The 27487-nt window shown below is 40.9% G+C and overlaps 1 protein-coding gene across 1 annotated transcript; it reads left to right on the forward strand.

Moving 5' to 3' along the window:
• LOC125259777 lies at positions 1-27487 on the forward strand. The gene is made up of 32 exons (XM_048177701.1): positions 1-154; positions 289-552; positions 1749-2006; positions 2102-2365; positions 2457-2717; positions 4066-4326; positions 4555-4645; positions 4678-4817; positions 4953-5213; positions 7020-7280; positions 7376-7639; positions 7755-8015; positions 8108-8368; positions 9919-10182; positions 10330-10593; positions 12479-12739; positions 14262-14519; positions 14598-14858; positions 17413-17679; positions 17800-18063; positions 19039-19296; positions 19439-19699; positions 19816-20076; positions 20185-20445; positions 21088-21354; positions 21704-21964; positions 22113-22373; positions 22489-22749; positions 22853-23110; positions 23326-23589; positions 24028-24289; positions 27233-27487. Exons 1-29 carry the CDS (start codon positions 1-3, stop codon positions 22990-22992), a joined length of 7071 nt encoding a protein of 2356 aa, XP_048033658.1. The 3' UTR covers positions 22993-23110; positions 23326-23589; positions 24028-24289; positions 27233-27487.

The following is a 27487-nucleotide window of genomic DNA, read 5'->3' on the forward strand; positions in this document are numbered from 1 at the left end:
ATGGGTACGGATGGCCACACCCACACTTGCACCTCCAAAGGCACCAACTGCACCTTCAGTGATCTGCACTGCGGAGAGAACTACATCGTTACTGTGGCTACGGTGGAACGTGGCTGCCAGAGTCAACCCAGCACACCTGTCAATCTAAGATCAGGTCAGGAAACTGGACGCATAGTATTATAGGATTTGTCTTGTCCTTGTTTTCAAACATAGGCCATACACACAAACAAACCTGTCTTATCAAGTCCCACTAGTGTTTGATTTTGTCCCAATTCCTCATTCTTCTAGGTATCTGCCCGCCTTCCAATCTGGCCGGCCATACCAACTGCGCTACTAATGACATCAGCATCACATGGGACCCCAGCACAGAGTCTGGAGTCACTTACTTCCTGTTCATCCATCAGGTGGATGGGCTGAACTCCACCTCCAGCACAGCGCAAACATCCCACACTCTAACAGGGTTGCACTGTGGAATGAGCTTCATTGCACAAGTGGCTGCTCAGGACAGCACCTGCACCAGTCCATTCGGAAGCCCAACACAGATCTACACAGGTATAAATATCAAACATTTACAGTTATCTGCTACACACAGCATTGGTCTATTACTGTATAATCAAATATGTAATTAATAACGTATGGTAAGCCAGATATTATGGCAAAATAATCCCAGACAGGATGATCTGGGTCTTGAAGGGGTTTATTTTGTGCTAATGACTATCTAATTGTACATCAGTATGCTTTTCACATGGCTATGAACCAAATAAGTAAAAAAACAAAAAATGTATACCAAGATGGTTCACTGGACGGTGGCAGAAAACAGTTGAAACAGTTAGCGTCCTGAGAGCCTCATGCTTAGGACTGCACATAGGCAAGAAAAACCTAAAATGTACACTTTTTAACACTATTTGACAACAGAAGTTTCCACATTGTGTCACGCCTCAGTAGAACTGTACGATTAACCATTGCAAGATCGTGATTTGACCATGTCTATGAAATCTTTAAAAAAAAATAACAACGAAACATTCAAATCTGAGTCGGAGCTTGCCGCTGATCCAGAGAAAGCAGTTTTCATGCGTGAAATGGCTTCACAAAAGTCTTTTCAAACTCACAGTATCATTATTTTTGTCTTACAATCATTTAAATTAACACAGAATTACTGGGAGAAAAGATTATAGTTCAGATATAAACATTGATGTCTAGGGAATCAATCAAAATAGAGTAAATAACCTTTTAAAAGTAACTTGATTACATCTTTACACCAGTAGGTAGCGACAAGTGAATTAAAAATTGAATCACTGAATCATTCAGTCAAGAGATTCATTCAAAAGTGTTGATTTTCCAAGTAATGAAACAAGTGAAGTACTTATGAGTCAGTCATTGAATCATTCATTCAAACGGATTTTTTAAAATAATTAAAAATAATTAACTGTTTTATATAGACTGCAGTTGTCTGTTCAGAATAGTGATCTCTAATAAAAAAAAAAAAAAAGTTTATCCAGATTCATGCAGCTTTACTGTTCAGTTGCATTATTTGCATAAAGTATAATATCTGGACATGCCCACATTATGCCACCAATGGTTGCTGTCACAGAAAACCACCAACTCTCAGTGGAAAAAAATGTTGAAGAATTTTCTTAACCCCTTTGAAGAAAAATTATTAAATATTTAATTAATATTATTAAATACGGTCACATTACCAAGACCGCTGAAAAAGTGTATTGATCTGAGTCTCAACCCTTGATACACAGCTCCCTGTCCACCCAGTAGCCTGGCAGCAGCTGCTAGCTGTGGCACAAACAGGGGAACCGTCAGCTGGCAGACTGGAGCAGGGGCACACTCCTATACTGCCAATGTAGTGGGCAACCAAGGACACACTGTTTCCTGTTCATCCAACACCACTTCCTGTTCAGTGAGGCTTGAGTGTGGACATAGATATACGGCCACTGTGGTTTCCGCGGTTGGCCTCTGCAACAGCACCGCTAACGACAGCATCCAGTTTGACTCAGGTAATTTAAAACATTAATCTACAGATTTTTTGGGCAAACTTGACAAAATTGGTAAACATTTTCCTCTTTGTTTTACCTCCACATGTGTATCACAGCACAGTGCCTGCCAAGTAATGTGATGGCGCAGTTAGATTGTAATGCCAACACTGTAGCCGTACACTGGGATCCCAGTTCAGACAACCCTGACTCCTATACGGCCCTGGCCATCGGTACAGATGGCACTCGGATTTCCTGTAACACAAACTCTACTTCCTGTACCATTGAGAACTTGAGATGTGGCCATACCTATAGCATTGCTGTGACAACATCCCAAACTAACTGTGGAATCATTGAGGGTTCAGACTACCATATCGAGACAGGTAAACTGACTAGAATAATCCTAACAATCCTAAACCAACCCCAACCCAAAAAAAGCTGAATTATTACCCTCTGTCATTTGTATCCCATCAGCCCCCTGCCAACCACAGAGCCCATCTGTTCAACTGCAGTGCAGCACTAATATTGCTACGATCACATGGGACAATAACAAAGCGGATCAGTTTGACATGGTGACTGCGCTCAACTTTACCGGTGATGCGATAGTGTGCAACAGCAGAAACAGATCTTGTGCATTCACACAGTTACGCTGTGGTGAGTCGTACACACTCAGTGTGGTTGGATTCCATGGAAATTGCACCAGTGATCCCAGCGAGAACTTCGGTTTTGACACAGGTGAGACAAAGCTGCTCACAGGTTAGGGAAACTTTTCAAACTTGAGACTGCCTGAGACTGATATAGATAATAAAGACTGAGGCTGATATAGCTGATAATCAACTGATAATACAGCAGTTTTGAGAATTTTTCTTTTTTTTTTTGTTGCAAAAATGTGATAAAGAAATACGGCAAATTAAGTAAAACTTCAGTTGGCAAAATAATTTTTTTAAATGCATGTGGTGCACTTACAGCGGAAGCATACAAGTGTACAGCACCGCCAATAAATATTCTAAACATGTTGATTGTACACACATGTTTCAAAAGTGTAACCATAACATGCCAGAAATGTTAATGAAATCAAATGAAGACATGAGTGTTTGTCCAAAGTATTGCACTGAATACACTTACACACTACATGATTTTAGCACTGATTTTATGCTTGCAGTTAGTTAATGGAGACCGCAGACAAAAGCCCAAAATTGGAGGTAAATTGTTGCTCATTCACCAAAGTGACGATTGCTATATTTGATTTATTAATTCTTTCCCTGCCATTGGCGAGGTTTTTCATCATTTGTGACACAGCACTTCCCCACCACTGAGTTTTCCAGCTTTCCATGTTTTCACTGTTATACGGTAGAGAGTGCTGTTACACATCTTCTGAAATGGTACAGCATCTCCGTACTATTTCAGATTTCAGATTACATTTTAATCTCTCGCGAGATGACTGACCATGATGGAGGATTCGTTGCAAAAGAGAGCCCAAGGGTATTGACAAATGTCTGATCTTACAGAAGGCATGCTCAGCATTGCCGCTCACCATTCGCAGAGTATACGCAAACACGAAAGTAAAACGAGGGTACAGACTAGGGTTGGGTCGATAGGCGACCGCCATCGGCATTTTCACCCTTTGGGAATACAACAATGCACAAAATCTAAATAAAAAATAATAAAGAAAATGAAATGACTTAAAAGTGATTTAATATTTTTCCTTTTAAACATGGGACACTTATTCAACAGATTTCCATTGAAGATGCAGTTTTCTGCAGACATTTTTCCTTTGTTTTTTATAAAGCGAGGGACCAGTCAATACTACGCTCTGTGGTAATTGACAGCACACCACAGCTTTAAAAAGTAAACTTCAGTTTGAGCACTTGAAAGGTACAGGGCAAAATTCATGAAGATACCACAGGGGATTCTTGGGTTTATTCCTGAAAATCTAATCCAAACTCTTCAACAATTCTTTATATATAGAGGAAACACTGTAGCCACATACCTTTTGTTATACTGCTTCAAGAAAAAAAGATCTTTTTTCTTCCCATGTTTGTGGATCCGTGTCTTGCCTAACACATTCTTTCGTCTCTCTCAGCTCCCTGTGTGCCCACTTACGTTGTGGCGACAACAGACTGCGAGACAGCCATCACCACTGTAAGCTGGGATTCTGCCCGTGGTGCCAGCAGTTACACTGTTCATGCCATGAACACCAAAGGAAACAACAGCACATGTACCAGCGCAGATACCACATGCTCTTTCTCAGACCTGGAGTGTGGACAAAACTACACCCTAACAGTCACAGCTGAGGACAGCAACTGTGTGAGCCTGACCAGCGCACCCATCACGGTCACAACAGGTACTGGTCACAGACACTTACAGCGGGATAAACCACTGTTAAACAGCCAGTTAAACAAGCAAGAACCGAGTGCACATTTAAACATTGTGGGATAATGCCTTTAAAAAGGCATGACTCCACAATAAACCTTTCAAAGTAGTATGCTACTTTGTTGACATTCTAATGGTGGAGAAATTTCATACAGCAGCTTTAACAAAATTACTACTTGTTTGTGTTACCCTTTACTAGTTCCATGTCCACACTCCAATCTTCAAGCAACTCTGGACTGCAGTGCTGACTCTGCTCTGATCTCCTGGACGCCCGGTAGTGGCACTCTGATGTATAACGCTTCTGCAGAGGGCTTTGATGTAGATCATGCAGTCGGCTGCCGTACATCTGGCTCTCCTGTAATATTACCAACCTGCACTGCGGCAGCCGTTATCAAGTTAGTGTGAGCGGAGAAGGGCTCACCTGCCCCAGCGAATCATATAACTGGATTGCCCTCAAGTCAGGTAACAACCTCATAAGCCACTAGCCACTAACTTTGGTTTATCATGATGAGATGTCTAAGTAAAGAATATTTAATTGTTATAAAATGTTGACATTACTGACTAGCATGTTGCTTCTGTGTTCTTTTGCTTCTCCAGCACCATGTCCACCCACTAAGGTATCCATCCAGTCATCCTGTGACTCAAACACTGTATCTGTTTCCTGGGAAGCCTCTCAAGGATCTGTGTCCTACATGGCTGTTGCAGAGGGCAGTGCAGGTCATAGGGTGACTTGCGACACTGACCAGCATACCTGCAATATTATCGGCCTGCAGTGTGGACAGACTTATCAAATTTATGTTTCTGGTGTGGATGGCGGCTGTATTGGACCCAGAAGTGAAGTTCGCATTCTTGAAACTGGTGAGACTTCTCTTTTTGACATCCATTAGCAATATGTAATGCAGAACACTTTCCCCCAGTTTCACAGACAAGACTTAAACTAGTCCTAGACTAAAATGCATGTTTGAGCTGTTGTAACTGAAAGCAACTTGTACTGACAGATCCATTGTTTTGTCTCGAGATGCACACCAGTAATGTGTTTTTCTAGTGTACTTTTATAAATGTTACTTAATATCCTAATTGAACTAAGGTCTAATCCTGGCTTAAGCTAAGCGCTGTTTGTGAAACCGGGCCTACATCTATTGCGTAATATTGGTTTTTTGCACCGAGTAGTTATAGGAACTAAGTTATATGAACAAGCCACCAGGAAGGACGGTCCCCCGAGAACTAAATGTTCCCCTAGGGTCATTTTCCTGTGGGCATTCACACCGCCAGTTGGAACTTTGAAGTGATGTAAGCCATCACTATTCTCAGCCTCAGACATCATGCTCACAGACCGTTGGCTGAACATCTGATGCATATGGCACACTTACCTGGATACACTTCAGGATTTTCAAAGTCATCATCTGGTTGGTTGAATTCTACAGGATGTCCGGAAGATGTGTGTGTTATGTTCTTTAATGGTCCACCTGGAAACAAATGCCGTGACGAAATGAAAGCTGAGTCAAGACCTTCTTCTACGCGAGACTAAGGCTTCACCTAAACCTCCCGCTTAGGTTGTTGTGCAGGAGTAAATATATATATTGGCTATAAACTGTGTGTTTGCACAGATTTTTAAAAATGGTAGGTCCAATGTTTCACATGGTTTTGGCCAATCAACATACACTTACGTCACTGGTAGTTCCTTTTGTGCTGGGTTAGACCCTACTCTGAAGTAGGAGCTAATGTAGTTCCCCCAAAAGGTGTTCCTAAAAATTAAATCATTCCCAGTTCCTGCGATGTGAACACAACTTCTGCCAATAGTTATAGTAGGGTTGGGCAAACTCGGTCCTGGAGGGCCGCTGTCCCTGCAAAGTTTAGCTGCAACCCTGATAAAACTCAGCTGCGTGTAATCCTGAAGACCTTGATTAGCTGGTTCAGGTTTGTTTGATTAGGGTTGGAGCAAAACTCTGCAGGGACAGTGGCCCTCAAGGACCGAGTTTGCCCACCCCTGAGTTATAGGAACTATGAAAAGTTCCTCCAGTGTGAAAGTCCCTAATGACACCCTTGTAACCACCCAAAACACCCTATAACCACCCTTGTACCCTGGTAACCACCAAAACTCAACCTATAAATCACCTACTGCATTCAGTGGTCTGAAATTACCATATTAAAGCCCATGATACACCAAACCGATGGTCAGACAGAGTCGGGCCATCATTGACCATCTGTTGGCCCAGTTTTTGCAGTGTGATCCACACCATTGGCACTAATAGAACCATAATGGCTATTCGGCTGAATGAGCAAGTTGAATCGCAGCAGAGCCCAATGGTGAGACAGATCACTCCGATTGGCTGTTCAGCTCAGTGGACCAGGGCACAAGAAGAAAAATGACAAGTCAAGAGGGCACACAAGAAGGCTCTTCTGGTTTCCCGTTTTAAAATGACAAATACAGACTACTGCCAACTGCTGGTATGGAGAGTTATTTCATCTCACATAGGCACCTCACATATGTGCTAGTTGTCTGTAGTCTTTGCAGTGTGTTCAACATTTTTGAAAAGATGCAGCTGACATGAGGCGACACCACAGTCTTCCAATACCGCAAGTTCTTAATGACGGTTTGGTGTGTCTGGGCCTTTAGGTGGGTGGTCCTCTTGTAGTGACATTTGACTTCCGTGTTCCCTTCAGCTCCTTGTGTGCCTCAGAACGTGCAGACTATCCTGGAGTGTCAATCTACTGTTCTCAACGTTACCTGGCAACAGAGAGGTCAAGCCCATCACTACCACACCACAGTGAGAAGCAGTGATGGTCGAGTGGTGGGATGTGACTCTAACGTAACCTTCTGCCAAGTACCTCACATTCTTTGCGGCCTGACTTACAGCGTGACAGTGGTTGCCTATAGTCAAACCTGCAACAGTTCCCAAAGCTCTGTGCAACATGTCACATCAGGTACCTGTAGAAGATATCATATGCTCTGTAAAATAATATTTAGTATTTTATTTAATATTTGGATGAGTCTAACATCTCTTTTCTGGATTCTTCAGCCCCCTGCCCACCAGATGCTATCTTTGCAGTCTTGGACTGTGAATTAAACACTGTGTCTGTGTCCTGGGACTCTAGTGTAGATGGTGTCCTCTACATTGCAAAGGCCTTTGATTTCAATAACGACCAAAATTACTACACGTGTAACACCACAGAAACCAGCTGTGACATCACTTTGACCTGTGGCATAGATTATAATGTGACTGTAGTGCCAATAAGGGATGGCTGCACTGGGGCAAATGCACCAGTCCAGTATGTTATGGCAGGTTAGTCACATTTAATGTAATTTTAATGCATCATATTTTTCCATAACTAAATATATTTGTTTATCTGTTTGTCTGTCACAAATTTCACTTTTGGGATGTGTGTTTGTGTATAAAGCTCCTTGCGTTCCCTTCATGTTGGATGTCGAGATGGACTGCCTCTCGGATTCGGCTTGGCTGACATGGGAAGAGTCAGCAGGGACGGAGCTCTACATCGCCACTGCCACTGACAGTGATGGAAAGGTGTTCCAGTGTAACTCAACTGAGGGCCAGTGTACAGTTGAAGAGCTACAATGTGGAAGATTCTACAACTTCAGTGTCACTGCTTCTAACAGTCAATGCAACAGCCCTATGAGCAACACTCTGGAATCTGAAACAGGTGAGAGAGTGAGACCGGAAGCATTCCAGTGTTAAAATGTAACATCATAACATAAAATAATTTCACACTTCCTGTCTCTTTTTCTCTTTCAGCCCCCTGTCCACCTCAGAATGTGGTCACATCAGTGGGGTGTGACACTGGTACGGTGAGTGTGTCATGGGATGAGAGCGTTGGCGCATTGAGCTACACTGCCACTTTGGAACGTACAGATGGTGAGACCACCTGCTGCACGGCAAACTCCACTTCCTGTGAGGTCATTTACCTTCCCTGCGGCCAGATGTACGTCCTGACAGTCACTGCTGAGGGACGAACATGCAACAGCTCTCAGAGCATTGAGGTCATCGTACGGTCAGGTAATACACACTGACCATACAACACTGTTACCAATGCTGCTTTAAGAAAATTAATCAAAAAATATTTATCTAAATTTGATATATATATATATATATATATATATATATATATATATATATGTGTGTGTGTGTGTATAATTTATTTTATTTACTGTAACTGTTAATGTAATTTGTATGCTCTCTCTAAATCTTTATATATAGAAAATAACAAAATCAAACATCAGATTTGTAAACTTAATTGATGTCCCATATTCTGCTAACAGGGGTGCAAAACTAAAGAGGAAAAAAAAAAAATAGAATATAGCTGCAAGCAGCAATTATCGGGGTTCAACTGCTTTAAGGCCTTTAAAAGGATAGTTCACCCAAAAATGAAAATTATTCCATGATTTACTCACCCTCAAGCCATCCTAGGTGTATATGACTATCTTCTTTCAGACACAATCCAAGATATATTTAAAAATATCCTTAGTCCTCCAAGGTTTATAATGGTTGTGAATGGTAGGCCAAATTCTGAAGACAGAAAAAATGCATCCATCCATAAAAAAAAAAAAAAAAAAAACGAATCCATACGACTCCCAGGGGTTAATAAAGGCCTTTTGAAGCGAATGGATTCGTTTTTGTAAGAAGAATATCCATATTTAAAACTTTATATATTCAAACAACTAGCTTCCGGCAAAAGACCGCACACAGAATGCGCAAGTTGACTTGCGCCAAATGAGTAATCCTCTGACGTGATTTATGACGCAGGATATATATTTTTAAATATATCTTGGATTGTGTTCATCTGAAAGAAGATAGTCATATACACTTAGGATGGCTTGAGGGTGAGTAAATCATGGGATAATTTTCATTTTTGGGTGAACTATCCCTTTAAGCACATACGTAAAAAGGTATTATGTTACATTTCGCAAGCCTGTAACTACCTAGATCAGAGATGGAATAGACCATTTACAGCCAATATAAACAATTTACTAAGAAAAAATATTGTTTTTAATAGTTATTGCGCCACCTATTGTCCGATCTCCATTAAAATTTGCATGCTTCTTTAGAATAATAAGTTGCCTGTGCTCACTTAATTTCATGAAGTTGTGTTTTCCTTTAGGATTTATAGGCTTTTGGGTATATTTGGCCACGCCTATTTTCTAAATTCGCGAATGTTCTCATAGACAATAATGGCATCTTGGACGAAATAGTGCAAGCCATTTTTTAAGTCAATTGGACTGACTGTTGCGTAGCTATAGCTGTTTTTTCATTTTATAATGCCATCAAGTGGCCAGTCACTGGGTCCTTTTTCACGCGACCACAGAATGAGCCCATATATAGGTGTACCGAGTTTGGTGCAATGATCTCTTTCCGTTCAAGAATGATAGCCATTTAAGTAAAAGTGACAACACCCACATTGAATGTTTTGGTTTGAGTAATTTTGTATTTCTGATCGCTGCAGCGCCACTGTCAGGCCAGTTGGGGTGAGCCTTAGTGACATTGTAGACATGGTGGGTACATATCCTAGGGATGCTCTTTCAGTCATCAACGTGTATTTCAACCCACAGTTCCCTGTATTCCGAAGAGTCTGGTATCCAGTACGAGCTGCAGTGATAACGTTGCCACCATGTCATGGGTGAGCAATGAAGTTGGTGAGCTCTACACAGTCAGGGCCATCAGCGATGACGGGCTTCACTTCGACAGCTGCTCAGGGTTTAGTCAGTCATGTGATCTTACAATGCTGATGTGTGGTGTGCCATACACTGCCACAGTAATAGCGCAAGACAGCATCTGCACCAGTCCACCCAGTCAAGCTGCTCCAATTAGGACAGGTTTGTGTGATTTTATTGCGATATGCATTGTAAATGCTGATGAACCAGATGGTGCAGAAACATCTGCCATAGTTACTCAAGACAAACCTGAACTTTTCTTGTTCCTAATCATTCGATTTAACTGACAGTCACTTTTCTCATGTTCAGTGCCCTGTGTGCCGGTTAATGTGAGCACTGATGTGATCTGCCAAGGGAACGGCCTGTCTGTGTTCTGGCAGAAGAGCGCAGGAGCAGACTTTTACACGGCTATGTTTGAGGACAGTTACGGCCATCTCACCAACTGTCAGAGCATGGACAACACCACCTGTGCGATTAACAGCCTCGCCTGCGGACAGACCTACCATGTCAGTGTGATAGCATCAGACGGATACTGTGACAGCTCGCCCAGTGGCGTCATTGACGTAGATACAGGTAAAAAAAAAAAAAAAGCAATGAGTACAGATCAGTGTTGGGCACGTTACTTTAAAAAAGTAATTAGTTATAGTTACTAGTTACTTCTCACAAATAGTAACGAAGTTAGTAACTGAGTTACATCATTATAAAAGTAACTAATTACCAGGGAAAGTAACTATTGCGTTACTTTAAAAATAAAAATTAAAATATGCCAAATAAATTGAATGCCCCCAATATTACATATAAGTCTAAGAATAAATTATTCTTGATGCGACTCCTGACTCATGATCCGTTCTTGCTCACGACATGAAATTTCTCTGTACTGTGTTGGTAGCCATTAAAGAAAACGTAGTTTCATATTTATGTTTCAATAGTCCTATGTTATGTTTTAAATCCATTTATTCGATTATGAAAAGTGAACAGCATGAGTAAGATGCATCATAAGATGCGCAAATATATCGGGAGACATGGAGTGGGTCAGATATGATTTTAAACACTTCATTAAGTTTTGTTTTATAGAAAGCCTCTCTTTAAAGTGAATTTCGTTTTGTAAAAAATGTATCTTAATTTTAATCAATGTTTCATCAACCAATTGATTGGATTTAATATATAACAAGCAAATATAGCAGACAATAAAATCATGACATGGAGGCGCGGGCGCGATCACTGGCGCGTGAACTGGAGCGCGTCTTATAGGCTAAATGAACCGAAACTCAGAGGCTGCTTGCCTCACAGACATGAGAAATATATCTGTAGAATGCTTGAAATATCTACTTTAACGAAAATGAAGTAATTAAACACGAAAAGAAAGAGGCTACTCTGATTATGTAGCCTAATCCGATGAAATGTGCGTTATCTCTCTAGGCGCGTCCATATGAGCAGATGATCAGCAATGAGAATCAGCAATGTCAACTTCATCTTTGCAGCCGACACTGATTCAGAAAACATTACTTTATTAATAAACAATTAAAATGTCTCCTTGCTGTTTTTGTCACACTCATAATCATTACTTTTGCCGGTTCTTTATGGCAATTATGCGTGCCCTTGAGTGCTATATACCCTATATTATGTAAACGCTCCTTATTATGGTTTATTCTCTCCAGTATTTAAGAAATTAAATTAATATAGGCCTAAATGTGATTAGTCAACTAATAGCTTAAATGAACAACTACTAGTCGACTAGAAAAAAACTCATTTCACATATTTTCGATCAAGCATCAAAAAGGGTATTCTGGTTTGAGCTCGCGCTTCGCGCGCATGCTCTGACAGACACACACACAGTGCATCATACATTATTATCAGTTTAAAATTATATTTGTGTATGACTAACCGCACCAGACACCAGAGAAAAAAACTTTGCAGGTCCTATGGCTGAGAGAGAGCTTACTCGGATGAAAACTGCTTCAGTGAGCTCAATTATAGTAACGCGGCATTTTTTTTGTCAGTAACGCTAACGGCGTTGTAACGGGAGAAAAAGTAATTAGTTTGATTACTCATTACTGAAAAAAGTAACGGCGTTAGTAACGCGCGTTATTTATAACGCTGTTATTCCCATCACTGGTACAGATTAACACAGACAAACCATTCTGCCATGGCAGAATGAAAAATTGTAGGCTTGTAACATTTCTCTGAATTGCTAAATAATTCAGGACTGAAGTATGTCAATTATATTCCAACGATTTAGTTTAGAATTTAGAACTGTTCTTATAACAGCATTTAGTTTTTTGGAAAAAAGTACCATTAAATTTATTAAATGTATCTTTTTTTTTTTTTTGCATAAACGATGCAAAATACAATGTGGCATACTATGAGCCACTGATAATTCAATTTTCAAAAAGTTAATCTGGATCCTGCTGGTACCCTTTGTGTTTTTGATGTAGCATGTCATTTTTCTGTATTTCAGGTCCTTGTATGCCTCGTGGCATTCAGGCACTAATGGACTGTCAATCTGGTACGGCTGCTTTGTCATGGCAGCCAGGCACTGGGGCAATGCAGTACGTGACCACAGCAGTAGATGAGTCTGGTCATGCACTCAGGTGTGAAAGCAACAATACCAACTGTGAGCTGACAGGACTGGCATGTGGAGAGAGCTACAACATCACGGTATTAGCAGAAGGACAAACCTGCAGCAGTGCTGCAACCATGAGTGGACCCCTGATGACAGGTGAGCAAAGCTACTCAAAACACCTCCTAGAATACTCCTAAGCAATACTCTAAGCAAACCCCCAAAACGGTCTAGCAACCCCACAACAGCACACTAAAAACACTCAGAAGGCCTCAACAACCACATATCTACATCCACATATCAACATTGGCAACTACCCAAAACATCACCCTAACAAACACCTAATAATGCCTTAGAAACCACCCACAACACTATCAACCACCCAGAACTAGGAGTGGAACAAAATATTGATACAGCGATATATCATCGTCCTTCTCAGTGCTATACGAGAATCGATACTCTGGTGCCAAATATCAATATTTTAAATGACGCTCTAAATAGATTACTTCAAGGTGGCGCTCAAAACATGAATGAGGGAAATGTGAACATAAGTTAACTAGGCTAAGAAAAATATTTTTTTAACGGGATGGCAGACAGCAGTGGGAGTAAAATAAAAGATGCCCCAGCCACGTTTAAGTTCAAAGTCTGAACGCACTTAGGCTTTTATACCATTGATGTGACAAACGTAGGTCATCTTTGACGTTCTTCACCGAGCACTTACGCAGATATAGACGAGAGCGTTTGAAAGCAGGCGTCTATCACAGATATATTAGGGATCTGCTGACAGATGCCTGCTTTCAAACGCTCCTGCGTGAATCTGTAAGCGCTCAGTGAAGAATGTCAAAGATGTCTATTTACAATATGTTTTAGAAGTGTTGATCTTTGTAGCCAATCACAGACATATGTTGAGCGTGTGAACACACAATAGCCAATCAGAGGTGTTTAGGAATCCACTCAATTGCGCTCAAAATGCTGGTATCGTCACATTTTTAACATTTTAAAATACCCAAGTCGTTACCTTTGACAACACTATTCCCAGGGTTAAGCTGGTAAACACTGAGATGTTCCCAGGTTTAAATAAAAGAGGTTGGTAATTTTTTAAATGCGCCAGGTTTATATAAAAAAGTCAATAAGCAGTTAACTAAATGTGTCAGTTTACATTCAAATAAAAGTTTAAGCTTTTAACAAGTATAAGCATAAAATGTTTAATTTACTTAAAATGTTAAATTTAAGTTACAGACTGAAATATAATTTATAACAGTTTGGACTTTAATAAAGAGAGAAAACCTGCACTTAACCTTTTCACTGGCATTTTGTTTTCATAGTTAGACAGATATCGTGATGTATCATTATAGGATTGTCTAGCAATATATCAATTATCGCAGAATCGCTGTATCGTGATATTATCCTTATCGTGAGCCACGTATCGTGATCGTATCGTATCGTGAGGTACCCTGTGATTCCCAACCCTACCCATACACAGCAGTATTTTAAAACCTACTCAGAACACCTCAATAACTGTTTAACAATTTCCTGGCAATTGCCCACAATACCAGCAGAAACTACATCTAACATCCAGGCAACCACCAACAATTGCCAGCACTGTTGTGGTGACTTTTGCACTACAATACTGTATTTTGCACTATTATAATGAATTTATCTATCTTCGTTATGAACTCAGGTCCCTGTGTACCTCAGCATGTTGAAGTGCAGTACAGCCCGTCTATTGGCCAGCTGACCTGGGACAGGAGCAGAGGTGCTACCAGATACACTGCGCAGGCTGTCGCTGATCTGGGATCAGTGTTGTCCTGTTCCACCAGTGACGACACCTGTGTCCTTTACAATGTGTCCTGCAGTCAGACATATGACATCACTGTGACAGCACATAACAACATCTGCCAAGGAGCTGCTGTGTCTGCATCAACTACTCTAAACACAGGTGCATTCAATTTGCCATTATCCCAATGATTTTAGTGCTTTCTGCACATACATCCAACAACTATGTGTGCTTCACCAGAACCCTGCCCACCCCAGAATGTGCAAATCCATCTGAACTGCTCAAGTGATGTAGGGACTGTGTCTTGGGAAGAGAGTTTGGGGGCGGTGGCATACGTGGCTTTCCTGGAGGGTCGTAATGGTCAAAGCCTGTATTGCTTCACCACAAGCTCCAGCTGCAGTGTGACGGGGTTGGTCTGTGGCACTGTTTATAGCACTCAAGTGCGCGCCATTGGAGGAACTTACAACAGCACGGACAGCGAGACCGTTCTTCTCACATCAGGTTAGGGCATCTTTCTTTCTTTCCTTTCCAACACCATGCCAACTTCTATGGCTATATCCATTGCGAGAGCCAGGTATGGTTTTTCAAAAATAAAATTAAAATATAGCTGCAAGTAGCAATTAAGGGGCCAAGCACACAGAAGGCATGATAAGTCATGCCATCATCAGACCAACTGCAACAATGAGCAATTAAATACACATTAAGATCATTTTAGGCAAAATGGCAAACAAAAAAATCTAATACAGTCACTAGTAAACTGATTTAATGGTTTATCACTTTCAACCAATAGGTGGCGCTTTGACCAAATTGATGTGGTGTGGTCAGTGTAATGAAACATGCAAAGTTTGCCAATGCATTACAGAGATACAGCCTCAGAGTCATTTTGTCATCATGCCATCAAATTTGTTGATGCGGTAAACAAACACAGTTTCATCTATTAACACAAAATCCACAACTTTTTTCACGCATGGTCTGAGGATGATACGTTTTAATTTTGGGGAAAAATCGGACCAACGGTCTATGTCTAGGAGGAATTTGAAAAAGTAGGTTTTCAAATGAAATCAAAATGGTGGACAGGAAGTTCGGCTGAACATTGTTATCTATGTTCTCGGCATGACTGAAGGAATCTATTAAGCCCAATTTCATTATTATAGGCTAATTTAATCAAAAGTTATTAGCATATATGGAAATTTCATTATAACTTCTGCTGCCCCAAAACTTTTTGACTACCTTCAGGGTATGGTGCCGAAGACATACAGAGTTTCGTAATGATACACCAATGCATTCATAAAATATAGCATTTTATGACAAAATTCTAAAAGAATGAGGCCCAAAATGGCCGATGTGGGAAAACTGAGTATCGTTTGACTCGGCATGCGCACCAAATCTAAAGAGACCAGTTTTGCCAAACTATTCAGAAGTTATTAGCAAAAATTACCATTTTTCATATTTCCTGACCACTACGTGGCACTGCACCAAAACTGTGTAGGTAGCCTCAGGTCATGGGTGTCATAACACAAACCAAATTTGGTGGTAATATGCTAAAGCATTGCAGAGATATAGCCTCACATCCATTTTGGCATGCTCTTCGTCAAATTTGCATGTTTTATGAAACTTTCTTTCGCATGGTCTGAAGATAATTTGAAGAAAAAGTAAGTTTTTCAGATCATTCAAAATGGTGGAAAAAAAAATTCATGACGTGCAATAAAATCTCTAAAAACTTTCTAGCCCTTACAGTTCAAACATTATTAACATAAGCATGAGTGCAAATTTGGATAGTTTGTGGTGCTAGGGGGATTGAGTTAGAGACTCTAAATTTGCTATGGTGAGTTCAGACTGTCCTCTATCTGTATGCCAAATTTCATAACTTTCCCACAAGCGGTTCTATGGGCTGCCATAGACTCAAGAGCGGAAGAAGAAGAAGAAGAAGAAGAAGTAGAAGAATTACAATAGGTGCCTATGCAAGATTTTCTAAAAACCTTAGGACTAAATTTGGATTTACTTGGTTAAAAACCTGTTTAAAAGTATCAACTGAATAACAACAAGTTCCTCAAAGGGGTAGAAGTACAGTCCAATAAAATATGTTTAATGGACGGAAGGCATCTAATTAATCAAGAACCATATACATTCTGTAATGAATCCACTGGAGGCTAGTTGAACTGAACTCATGGGCAGTTCACATGTGCAAAACTTGATCAAAACAAACAAAGACTTGACTAGAACCATGAAATGAACTTGAACAAATATAAACTCACCAACAGCAGTTACACAAACAAAGCTAGACACCAAACAATGTGAACATGAGAGCTATAAAATCAATGAAATCTGAAATAAATGAACCAATGACAAAACAGAACAAAGAACCACATGACTAAAACTGCCAATAGGTGTGTTCCACTCAAATGCATTGTTGAAAGTAAAATATATCAAATGCTATTAATTAATCATCTAATATGATTAAATATCAAGTGTGTCTGTAAAATATGTATTTTGTAAAAATTTACAAAAAAATTTACAAAAAAATATGTAATTTTTTTTTTTTTAAATCAATTTTCAGGGCTTGTTTTGTTTGTTGCATGGACAGCTCAGCTAAACAGGCCAATAAGAGACCTTTAACTACTATTATTCCTTTTAATTATACTAATGTCTTAAAATGTATAAAACTGATCAGAGATCAGGTAAAACCCATAGACACTTAGTGAATCCCAATCATTCATGGGTTTAAAGAGATCATCGCCCCCCAGCAGCGATCCATTGAAATATTGAAACAGTTATGATGTAACAAAGCCTTGTTTACTGAAATCACGTGACTTTGGCAGTTTGATACACGCTCCGAACCACTGATTTAGAACAAAAGATTCATGAAGGTTTCGAAGCTTCATGAAGGAGTATTTCAAAATCGGCCATCACTAGAGCGCAGTGTGCTGCCTACTGACAGCTGCAGATATATACACCGCAGTATACATTTTAAAATATCTAATGGTATAATGTCATACTGCCCAGCCCTAAATGTCTATAGCAGTATTATGATTCGCCACTGTGTCTTTGTGTCTAGCCCCCTGTCTACCAGTTTCCAGTTCAGTCACTGTCAATGTGGTCTGTGAAGATGAAATGGCATTGTTCAGCTGGGCCTGGAGTGGCGGAGCCGAGTACTATGAGCTCACTGCTATCAGTAACAACGGCTACATTGCCACCTGCAACTCTCAAGAGAATTACTGTAATATCAGTGAGCTTGCCTGCGGACAGACTTACACGGTCAGGCTTACAGCAATCAATGATGGATGTCAAGTTACAGAGGAGACGGGAGTGACCTTCCAAACACGTGAGTCACCATATTTTTATTTTGCGAAAAGTATGAAACGCTCGCAATGTAACAGTACAAAATGAATATAGCTGATAACTGGACTATCAAAATGACCCTTTTTTGTCCTTTGTACTCTAGGCCCCTGTGCTCCTTTGCATGTGAACGCAGACTTTCAGTGCCAGTCTACAACAGCTGTACTGACCTGGGAGCAAAGCGACGATGTGCTATACTACATTGTTAGTGCCACCCTCAGCACAGGAGAAGTGACTACAGTTTGTAATTCTACAACTGACAGCTGTGAAACGAGTGGGTTGAAGTGTGGAGTGGAGTACGCATTCACCGTCACGGCCTACAGTACATATTGCCACAGTGACGTCAGCAGCACTGTATACATTCAAACAGGTAGATCATTCTATCTTCCAAATTTTATTTTTGTTATATAGAAGTGGCCAAATTGATGTCTGGCAAAGGAAAATTGATATCTCCACCCTTTATTCAAATAGTACTAAAAATTTGTTGAAGATTTAGTAAGCACATTGAAATATTAATTATTGTGTAGTAAATGTGTGCCCTTTCTTGTGAGCTTTTTGTTTTTCAGAGTAAAATAAAACCTGTAGGTGTAGTTTGCCCTTTTTTTGCCAAATAATTTTGTCAGATCAATACCTTAACCAAATTTAGTGTTTTGTTCTTCCTAACCTGCCCCGGAGCAGGTTTTTATCTGGGTAAAAGACTGCACATTAAAACTGGACCAATCAGTCGTGAGCAAAGTGACACATATCTGATGCAATAAAACCCCTCTCCCTGTATTTTTCAAACCAAATTAAAGTGATTTGACCCAACCCTAAGTTGACAGAGAACGTTCATAGCGAGCGATGTGAGCCTGCTGAGCTTGATCTAAACCTTGATTTTGGTAACTTTAAACTTGAATCTGAGATTCAGACTTTGTTAACAGGCCACTAGAGGCTAACTATCCTGCAGAGTTTAGATCCAACACAAGTTTGTTGTTGTTGTTTTGGCGTATACCTACCAACGCAACATCATTGCCACAGAAACCAATGCAGATATTTAGGAAAAGCAGCACTCCAGGACCAACGTTGCCTATCCCTACACTAGAGCCTAGCATACTGCAGAAACTTGCCATGTTTCTTTGACAAGCATGCTACAAGAAGATCCAGACTGTAGAAAACTCTATGAAATCATTCACACTATGATAAATTTCAAATTTGTTTGAAATCTGGCTGACTGATTGTCAGGTGTGTCTTCAAAAAGAAAGAGAGGAAGGGGGTAAAGCAGTGGAAAGTGGGAGAAAAAAAAATCTGTCAGTGTTTTCATTTAATGACACATTACAATGAAACCTTGTATTGTCTGTTTCTTCAGAACCTTGTCAGCCAACCCAAATGACAGTTTCAGGATCATGTGATAACAACACAGTTCTCTTGAACTGGAATCACAGCAGAGGTGCACTGAGTTACACGGTGCATATCTCAAGCAACCTAGGATATTCCAACTCATTCCAGACATCTGACTCTATGCTAACAGCGGAGCTTCTCTGTGGACAGACTTACACCTTCACTACAGTGGGGGAAAATGATGTCTGTGACAGCATACCAAGCACTCCTGCCCATTTTACGACTGGTATGACCCTACACTCATAAAGGCTGTACTGAAAGGCCGAACTTACAAGTGACAAAAATGCCACAGAAAAGGTTTCTGACATTTATACCACATTTGAGCTGTGTCCTTGCGTTGTGTTTCAAATACTGCTTTTTTCCTATAGCCCCATGTGTGCCACACCACATTGAGACCTTTGCAGAGTGTGAGGTTAACTTGGGCGCTGTCAGCTGGGCTGGCAGTGATGGTGCAGAGATTTACACCGCCATTGCCCAAGGACAGGATGGCCACTCACACATTTGCATAACAAACAGAACTTTCTGTATCTGGGAGGATCTGCATTGTGGGGAAATCTATGTGGTCCAGGTCGTTGCCAATGCACAAATCTGCAGCAGTAATCCAAGTGAAAGAACAATCATCAACATGGGTGAGTTGCTGATAAAAATAAAAGTATAATTATATGAAGTGACAATGTTTCAATGTTTCAACAAATGAAACGACTTTCTAGAAATGGCTAATCGAGATGGCCTGTATTGTGTATAGCTCCATGCATCCCTCAGAAACTGGTGTCCTCTTTCAACTGTGACATGAGAGTGGGTTCCCTCACCTGGGAAGCAAGTGAAACTGCTCAGATGTACCTGGTGTCTGCAGAATCTAGTAGTGGTCACCGGATGGAACTCTCCACCAATAACACAAGTGCACAGTTCTCAGAGTTCAACTGTGGTCAGTCATACTATCTGACTGTGCAAGTTGTGGGACAAGTATGTAGGAGCCACCCCAGCAATGCTTCAGTACTACAGACAGGTTAGGACCCTCTTACGAACTCTTTCGAAAGGACAACAGTCTTGACTATTGACTTAATGATGTCACGTTTGTTGTATGACTTGATTGTGTCATTCTGTCTTTTTGTAGAGCCCTGCACTCCCACATCCATCACTGGATTTATGGACTGTATATCCAACATTGCTACAGTAACCTGGGAGGCAGCTGATGGTGCAGAATACTACATAGCAACGGTGCAAGGCCCAGATGGGCCTCTGGGAACATGCATGTCCTGGTCATCGAGCTGTGGCATGCCTAAACTGTCCTGTGGCGAAACATACAACGTTAGCATTATTGCCTCCAGTCGCCAATGTAACTCAACACCCAGTGCGCTGAGTGCTATTAACACAGGTAATGCACACAAACAGACCTACCCCAACATAAATATTAGACACAAATACACAAACCTCAACACAGGTAAGGGCTTTTCACACTGTGCTTAAGCCTGGGTTATCGCTGTTCTAAACACTGCTTTCAACCCTGGGTAAAGGAGTGTTTCACACTGCGCTTAACCCCAGGTTATCGTAGGGGGTTGGCACCGCTTTTTACCCAGAGTTATGAAGTTAGCACTGCTTTTACTTGGGGTTATGAAACCCTGCTCTGCTTTTGCGGTGTTAACTCTGCATGGTGGTGCCAAACTTGTACAGTGTGAAATGATGAAGTGTTAGAATGTTACAACTAGATACTTAGTAACTGACAACCAATCGAAAGCCCTGTATTGTACTCTAAAGCCTCATTCACACATAGAGTCCAGATCAAAATTTTCTGGTACCTGTTGTGGCATTGCGTGATTTTGTTCATGCACACTGTCAGAGCTTTTCCGTGAACTTGAACCTGGTAATGTTACTATGGTTGGATCCTGGGATCAATTTTTTTTAGCTTAATATGCTTTTGCATTTTTTCATTAAAGTTGTGCTAGATTTTTCACATGCTCTTTCACATTTCACAAAAAAGTCTTTGGTGAATGAGGCTGAGTATCTCTCTCTTTTGCAGTGCCCTGTGTTCCTACAGATGTGTCTGTGGTGCTGGACTGTGCCTCTGCTGAGGCATATGTGTCTTGGAACGCAAGCATGGGGGCGCTGTACTACACTGCTTACGCCTGGAGCAGTACATTCAATTTCATATCCTGTGATAGTGCTGGGCCTGCTACACATTGCAGACTTAGTGATCTCATCTGTGGAGATGATTACACTATTCAGGTGATTGCTGTTGGAGATGAATGCTCAAGTTTGCCCAGTCAGTCAGAACACTTCCGCACAGGTACAGTTATGTCTATCTAGTTTTGGTTTTGTTGTTCTAGATCAGGGGTCTCCAAACTCTGTCCTGGAGGGCCACTGTTCTCCAGAGTTCAGTTCCAACTTGCCTCAACACACCTGCCTGGAAGTTTCTAGTATGCCTAATTAGACCATGATTAGCTGGTTCAGATGTGTTTAACTGGGGTTAGAGCTAAACATTGCAGGACAGTGGCCCTCCAGGACCGAGTTTGGAGACCACTGTTCTAGATCAAAGAAATTCGTTCTGTCTTTTGATTTTTATATATTATATTATTTTTATATTATTCTTATATAGTTGTTCTTTGTATAACAGATGATATGTTTGTTTCCTGTAGTTCCCTGTGCCCCAGAAGTTACTGCTACACACCTGGAATGCTACACTGACTCCATACTGCTGCAGTGGACTCCCACTGATGGCTCTATTTCCTACACTGCTGATGCCCGGACACCCGGGGGTCTTATTTCCAACTGCTCCAGCAACTCCACTAACTGTGAACTGAGGGGACTAGCTTGTGGACAAACATACAATGTTACCATGGTATCACATGATGGACATTGCCACAGCCAACCTGGCACAGCCCTGGAAGTTGCATCTGGTATGAAAGGGGAAATTAATTGAAGTGCAACACGTATATGTACCAATGTAGTAATCTTTTTTTTTTTTTTAGAGATGTCCATATGATTGACTACTAGTATAATTAACAGGACACCAAACTTTATTTCATTATTTTCTCATATGAACAGTACCCTGTCCACCTCAGCAAGTGGAGTCAAATTTGCTCTGCTCTTCAAACTCGGCTCATGTGCAGTGGAATCCCGGTACGGGGGCAGAATCATATGAGGTTCATGCAATTAGCACAGGTGGCCAGATGACAGGATGTGACACCACAAATAATTCCTGTGTTGTGCCCAACCTTGTATGCGGTTCCATTTACAACATCAGTGTGCTTGCCATTGGCCACCAATGTAATGTGTCAAGGAGTTCGATCACAACACTGCATTCAGGTTAGGTGACCTCTAATAAAGCACAATACAATGCAGTTGAACTTTTCCGTATGAAAGTGACAGCATCTTCCACCGCAATTCCAGTGCCAAATATCAATTCTCATTTTGTCCCCAGTGCCATGTGTTCCCAACCAGATCCAGGCAAACCTGAGCTGTGATTCTGGTGTGGTTGATGTGTCCTGGCAGCCTAGCCAAGGAGCTTTCTCGTACACTGCTGTCGCTCAGGGCAGCGGGGGCTTTGCGTCATCATGCAACAGCACCAGAACCACATGTGAGTTCACTGATCTACTGTGTGGACTCACATACAGCATCAGCGTGACTGCCTCCGACCACACGTGTACCAGTGCACAGAGTCTAAGCATAGAGCTGGACACAGGTAGGATGACAGTACACACATAATTCACAGATATTTACTTGAACTAATTTTCTTGTCCATTCCTATCATTATATTTATGATCATCTTGTTTGCAACCAAACAGTTCCATGCAAGCCTACAGGGAATCATCACTCAAATGGAGTGTGGCAGCCACAAAGGTGTAGTGTCTTGGGAACAAGGAGAGAACGTTGCCTCCTACCTGGTCTATGCATCCAGTCCAGATGGGCACCAAACACACTGTAGCAGTCCACCTCCAGCTGCAAATTAGACAGCCTGCATTGTGGTCAAGCCTACAACCTCACAATCACTGCCCAGGACAGCCACTGCAACAGCCAAAATGCCTTTTCAACATTACAGTCAGGTTAGGAATTTCCCCATAATAAAACTACTCTTTTATTAACATGCAATCACACAAATGGGAATGCAGAATATGACAGTGTTCCCTGCACTGCTGTTCAACGGCAGCACTGTGCCACTATCAGATCTACAGACAGTAGCTTTTCTGATGTAATCGTCTGTCTTTGATCTTCACCATGCTTATGGATATTAATGCCTCATCATCCTCCACTTCCTCAGTTCCATGTACACCTACCAACGTGCAAGCATCTCTCGTTTGCCTGTCTAACTCTGCGGCTGTGACATGGCAGAGTGCCAGTGGGGCGCTGTCCTACCAGGCTGAGGGCATCACTGTGGATGGCACCCATATGACCAACTGCAGTAGCAGCATGACTCACTGTAACCTGGAGCATCTGCTCTGCGGACGGACATACAATGTGTCTGTGCTGTCCATGGACCATTCATGCAGCAGCGAAGAGAGTTTGTTCACACAAGTGCATACTGGTGAGTGGCACTCTCAAGCTGTCAAAATGCACACTTTATGTTAAAGATGATGTGTGATTTTTTTTTTTTTTTTAGGTAAGCCATGTAGCTTTTTGAAGAGTGTAAACCAGGGGTCTCCAGCCCTGCTGCTGGAGGGCTACCATTCTGCAGAATTCATCTCCAACCCCAATCAAACACCTGAACCAGCTAATAAATGTGTTCAGGGTTACTTGAAAATCATAGGCAGGTGTGTTAGAGAAGGGTTAGAACTGAATTCTGCCGGAAGGTCACTCTCCAGGAAGCAGGGTTGGAAACTCCTAGTGTAAACACTGTGGCACTTTCAAAGCAGCCACTTCAGAACATCTTAGCAACCCCATAACAACACGGTAACCTCCACTTAGCAATGCATAGAAACAAGATGTATGAACAAGGTGTATGAAAGGTGTCTTTCTTTTTTAGCGCCCTGTCCTCCTAAGGCCGTAGATGTGCAGATGAACTGCTCTGCTGGCTTCATGACTGTCACATGGGAAGCCAATCCAGATGCAGAATCTTTCCATGTGAGAGCAGCGACCAGTGGAGGAGCTTTGCTGTCATGTGATTCCACAAGCACCAGCTGTTCAATCACTGGCTTGCCATGCGGACAGTCATATTCTATCACTGTGACGTCTGTCAGGGGTGGCTGTGAGAGCCAGCCCAGCACGGCTGTCAATGTTGGCCTCAGGTAACTTTCACAACAACACAAAATTACCAATAAACCAAAGATACAAGGTGCAGATATTAGTGATGCGCAGATCACAGTTATATCCATGGCAGTGTTAATTTCGCTGACGAATATTTTTTGGTCAACGACATTGTTTCACTGATGAAAAAAAGATAACTAAATAAAAATCAGCTTTGAATGACAAAAACTATGAGAAAAATCTATTGACATTTTCGTCAACGAATAAAAGCGAGATGAAAATGATAGGGAGGGACGATTTTGGAAGAGATCCAGTCAGAATGATGTCTTGCGTGCTAGATGTGCACATTTGAATTGTAAGGTGCTGATCTATCCGACTGTTCATAATTTGGCATACACTTGCTGCATGTCTCAAAACATTAAAAAATGTAAACATCTGGGAGAAAGATCAGAGCAGACATATGAATAAATCTGAAAAAGCGTGACGAGTGACGACACAAAAGACAGCTGGTTCAGTCTGGTTTTCTGTGCAGCACACAGAAAGCCGCCTCTCAGCGCACAGGTACTGAACTGAGCTCTTTTTCGTGTCTTTTCGCACTTGAATAAACAAAGGCACATACAGGGTACCCGCGGGGTCTTAAAAGCATTGAAAAAGTCTTAAATTTGATAATCTAAAATTAAGGCCTTAATAGCCTTGAATTTGGTATACAAAGTCTTGGATTTCGTTACAAAGGTCTTATTTTTATTTTTTTTTATTTTTTAACTTTTCCTAGGATTAAGTTCATACCGTAACAAAATGAACTGTTACTAGTGTAGGCTAATTAAAAATTCATGCAGCGTAATGTTGAGTACACCTCGCGCTCCACGTCATAGCAGTAAGCGCGAAAGCTCGCGCACCCGTTACTATGGTTACTAGGCAAGTGAGGTAAATTACTAGAGATCAGCCGGATACTCGGCTAAAACGAGTATCCGGTACGGATAAAGCACTTCTGCCGAGTACGAGTATTATACGAGTAATACGAGTCAATATATGTGCTCGGATTGAATGAAAATCATCATTGGGTAGCTGATTGTGTCAGCGTTCTGTGATAGTCTAGTCCAGTGGTCTCAAACTGCCGGCCCGCGGGCCATTTACGGCCCGCAACTGATCTCAAAAATAAAACATAATCCGGCCCGCTAAATTATTATTATTATTATAATTATTATTCTCTAGTACGCGTTACATACGCGGCCGCGCCGGCATTCTCCTTCTTTTCAATGCGCTTTCGCTCCCGTGGCGTCTGTCGTTGCTATGCAACCATGAGCCGCGCTCTCAACCGCGTGAGCGCGCTTGCCTAAATTACAGTAAAAGCACTCGACTTTAAATCACGAACAATGAGAGATTTTTATTTTTTGGCAAAATAAAGTTGATATATATATATAGCTTCAGTTTTTTGTTTATTTCTGACCCCTCCATGGCATCTATGAGTGTTGCTGGTTTTGTTCCTAAATTACTAATTTTTTTTATTCCATGCACCTTGTTGGATGTGAGAAGTTGCACCAGACTATTGCAATTAATAGTATTATATTAGTAGTATTATATTAGTATATTAGTAGTATTACATCAATTACATTAGTAGTATTACATCAATTACATCATAGTATTAGCCTATATAATTATATTACACTCTGTAACAATGAGAGAGACACTGCTGTTTACATTTAGTAGGCCTATGGTAAATAAAATATTTATAGTAGGTATAAAAATATATGCCGAATTAATTATTTTCTAGGGTTCAAAATTTATACAGATTTGACATTTTCCCCTCATACTTCTGTCAGAATGGGTATGAAGTTGGCATTGAATTTCATTTAAAATGGTATTAAAAAGGTCTTAAAAAGCCTTGAATTTCATTTGGAGGATCCTGGGGGTACCCTGCACATAACATTATCATAACATTAACATTATCAAAATATCCAGGGTTAGTTCACCCCATAATGAAAATTTTGCCATTAATTACTCACCCTCATGTCATTCACAATGTTTACATGTGAGTAAAAGTCTAAATGAAATCCGTTCATCATAAAAAGCGATCAAGTCTCTTCAGAACGTTTGGACTAAACTGTTTGATTCATATGGATTAGTTTTCCGTCAGACATCTCTCAGATTTCATCAAGTAGATCTTCGTTTGTGTTCCGAAGATGAATAAAAAACTTACAGGTGTAGAACAACATGAGGGTAAGTAAATAATGACAGAATTTTCATTTTGGGGTGAACTAACCTTTTAAGTGAACGTAAACAGTTTGGAGAATATAGGATGTGTATCAGTGTATTGGATCCGTGCAGTCTAATAAACCTGCTGCTGTCCATCATTAATGTTAAGCAAACAACAAAAGGAAAAAAAGAAAATCACCCACTGCTCTTGACTGAATAACTTTTAATAGCTTTAATAAGAATTACTCTATGGTTTATACAAATAAATATGTCTGTTTGAAAGAATGAAGAATGTTGCAAGTTGTTATAATGCATATATCATTAATTGAAAAGACCATGTTTTGTTTCTTTATGAGAAGTGGTTTTATTTAATTATTTTTAAGATAAAATCATTTAGTTGACTAAAACTAGACTAAAACCAAAAAAATTCAGATGACTAAAATATGACTAAAACTAAATGCTATCAAAATTAACACTGATCTGTGGACAATCTGCCAGTCAAGAGGGCCAAGTAATAAAAAATAACCTTCTGAATTAATTCCAGGTGGATCACAGGTGGATGAGGTAAATCATTAATCTGTTCAAAGCTTGTCAGGCACTAATATGCATTTTTTCCCATCACCATGTCCCTTTAGAGGCTTCGTATGCATTGTACCCTATGTAGTGTATTGTCACAGAAGCTATAGAAAAATGCTGTTTTTTTTGTTGTTGTTTTTTTTACTGGAAAGGATGTCTTTGTGGAAATGCCTATTGATCCTAGCAAGCTAACAGATTGCCTTTGCATGTTTTAGCTCCTTGTGTTCCACAAGGAGAGGCAGGAAACCTGGACTGCGTTACCAACTCAGCCTGGGTGACATGGTTACAAGCGATGGGGGCAGAGTCGTACTCTGTGCTGGCAGTGGAAAGAGGAGGAGCTAACTCCAGCTGCTCAGCTACAGATCTGCACTGCAATGTTCCCGACCTGCTGTGTGGAGCGACATACACCTTCCACATCACTGCTGTGAACTCATTCTGCCACAGCGGACCCAGCAAGTCCTTCCAGATTC

The sequence above is a fragment of the Megalobrama amblycephala genome, linkage group LG24 (assembly GCF_018812025.1).
Source record: "Megalobrama amblycephala isolate DHTTF-2021 linkage group LG24, ASM1881202v1, whole genome shotgun sequence".
In the NCBI taxonomy this organism is placed as follows: domain Eukaryota; kingdom Metazoa; phylum Chordata; class Actinopteri; order Cypriniformes; family Xenocyprididae; genus Megalobrama; species Megalobrama amblycephala.

Bases quoted from the DNA above. Each gene is read 5' to 3' on its own strand.
- LOC125259777 (XM_048177701.1), top strand. From the start codon at position 1: ATGGGTACGGATGGCCACACCCACACTTGCACCTCCAAAGGCACCAAC. The intron at 4,818-4,952 runs GTAACAACCTCA...TTGCTTCTCCAG, and splicing joins CTGGATTGCCCTCAAGTCAG to CACCATGTCCACCCACTAAG. The intron at 7,640-7,754 runs GTTAGTCACATT...TTGTGTATAAAG, and splicing joins AGTCCAGTATGTTATGGCAG to CTCCTTGCGTTCCCTTCATG.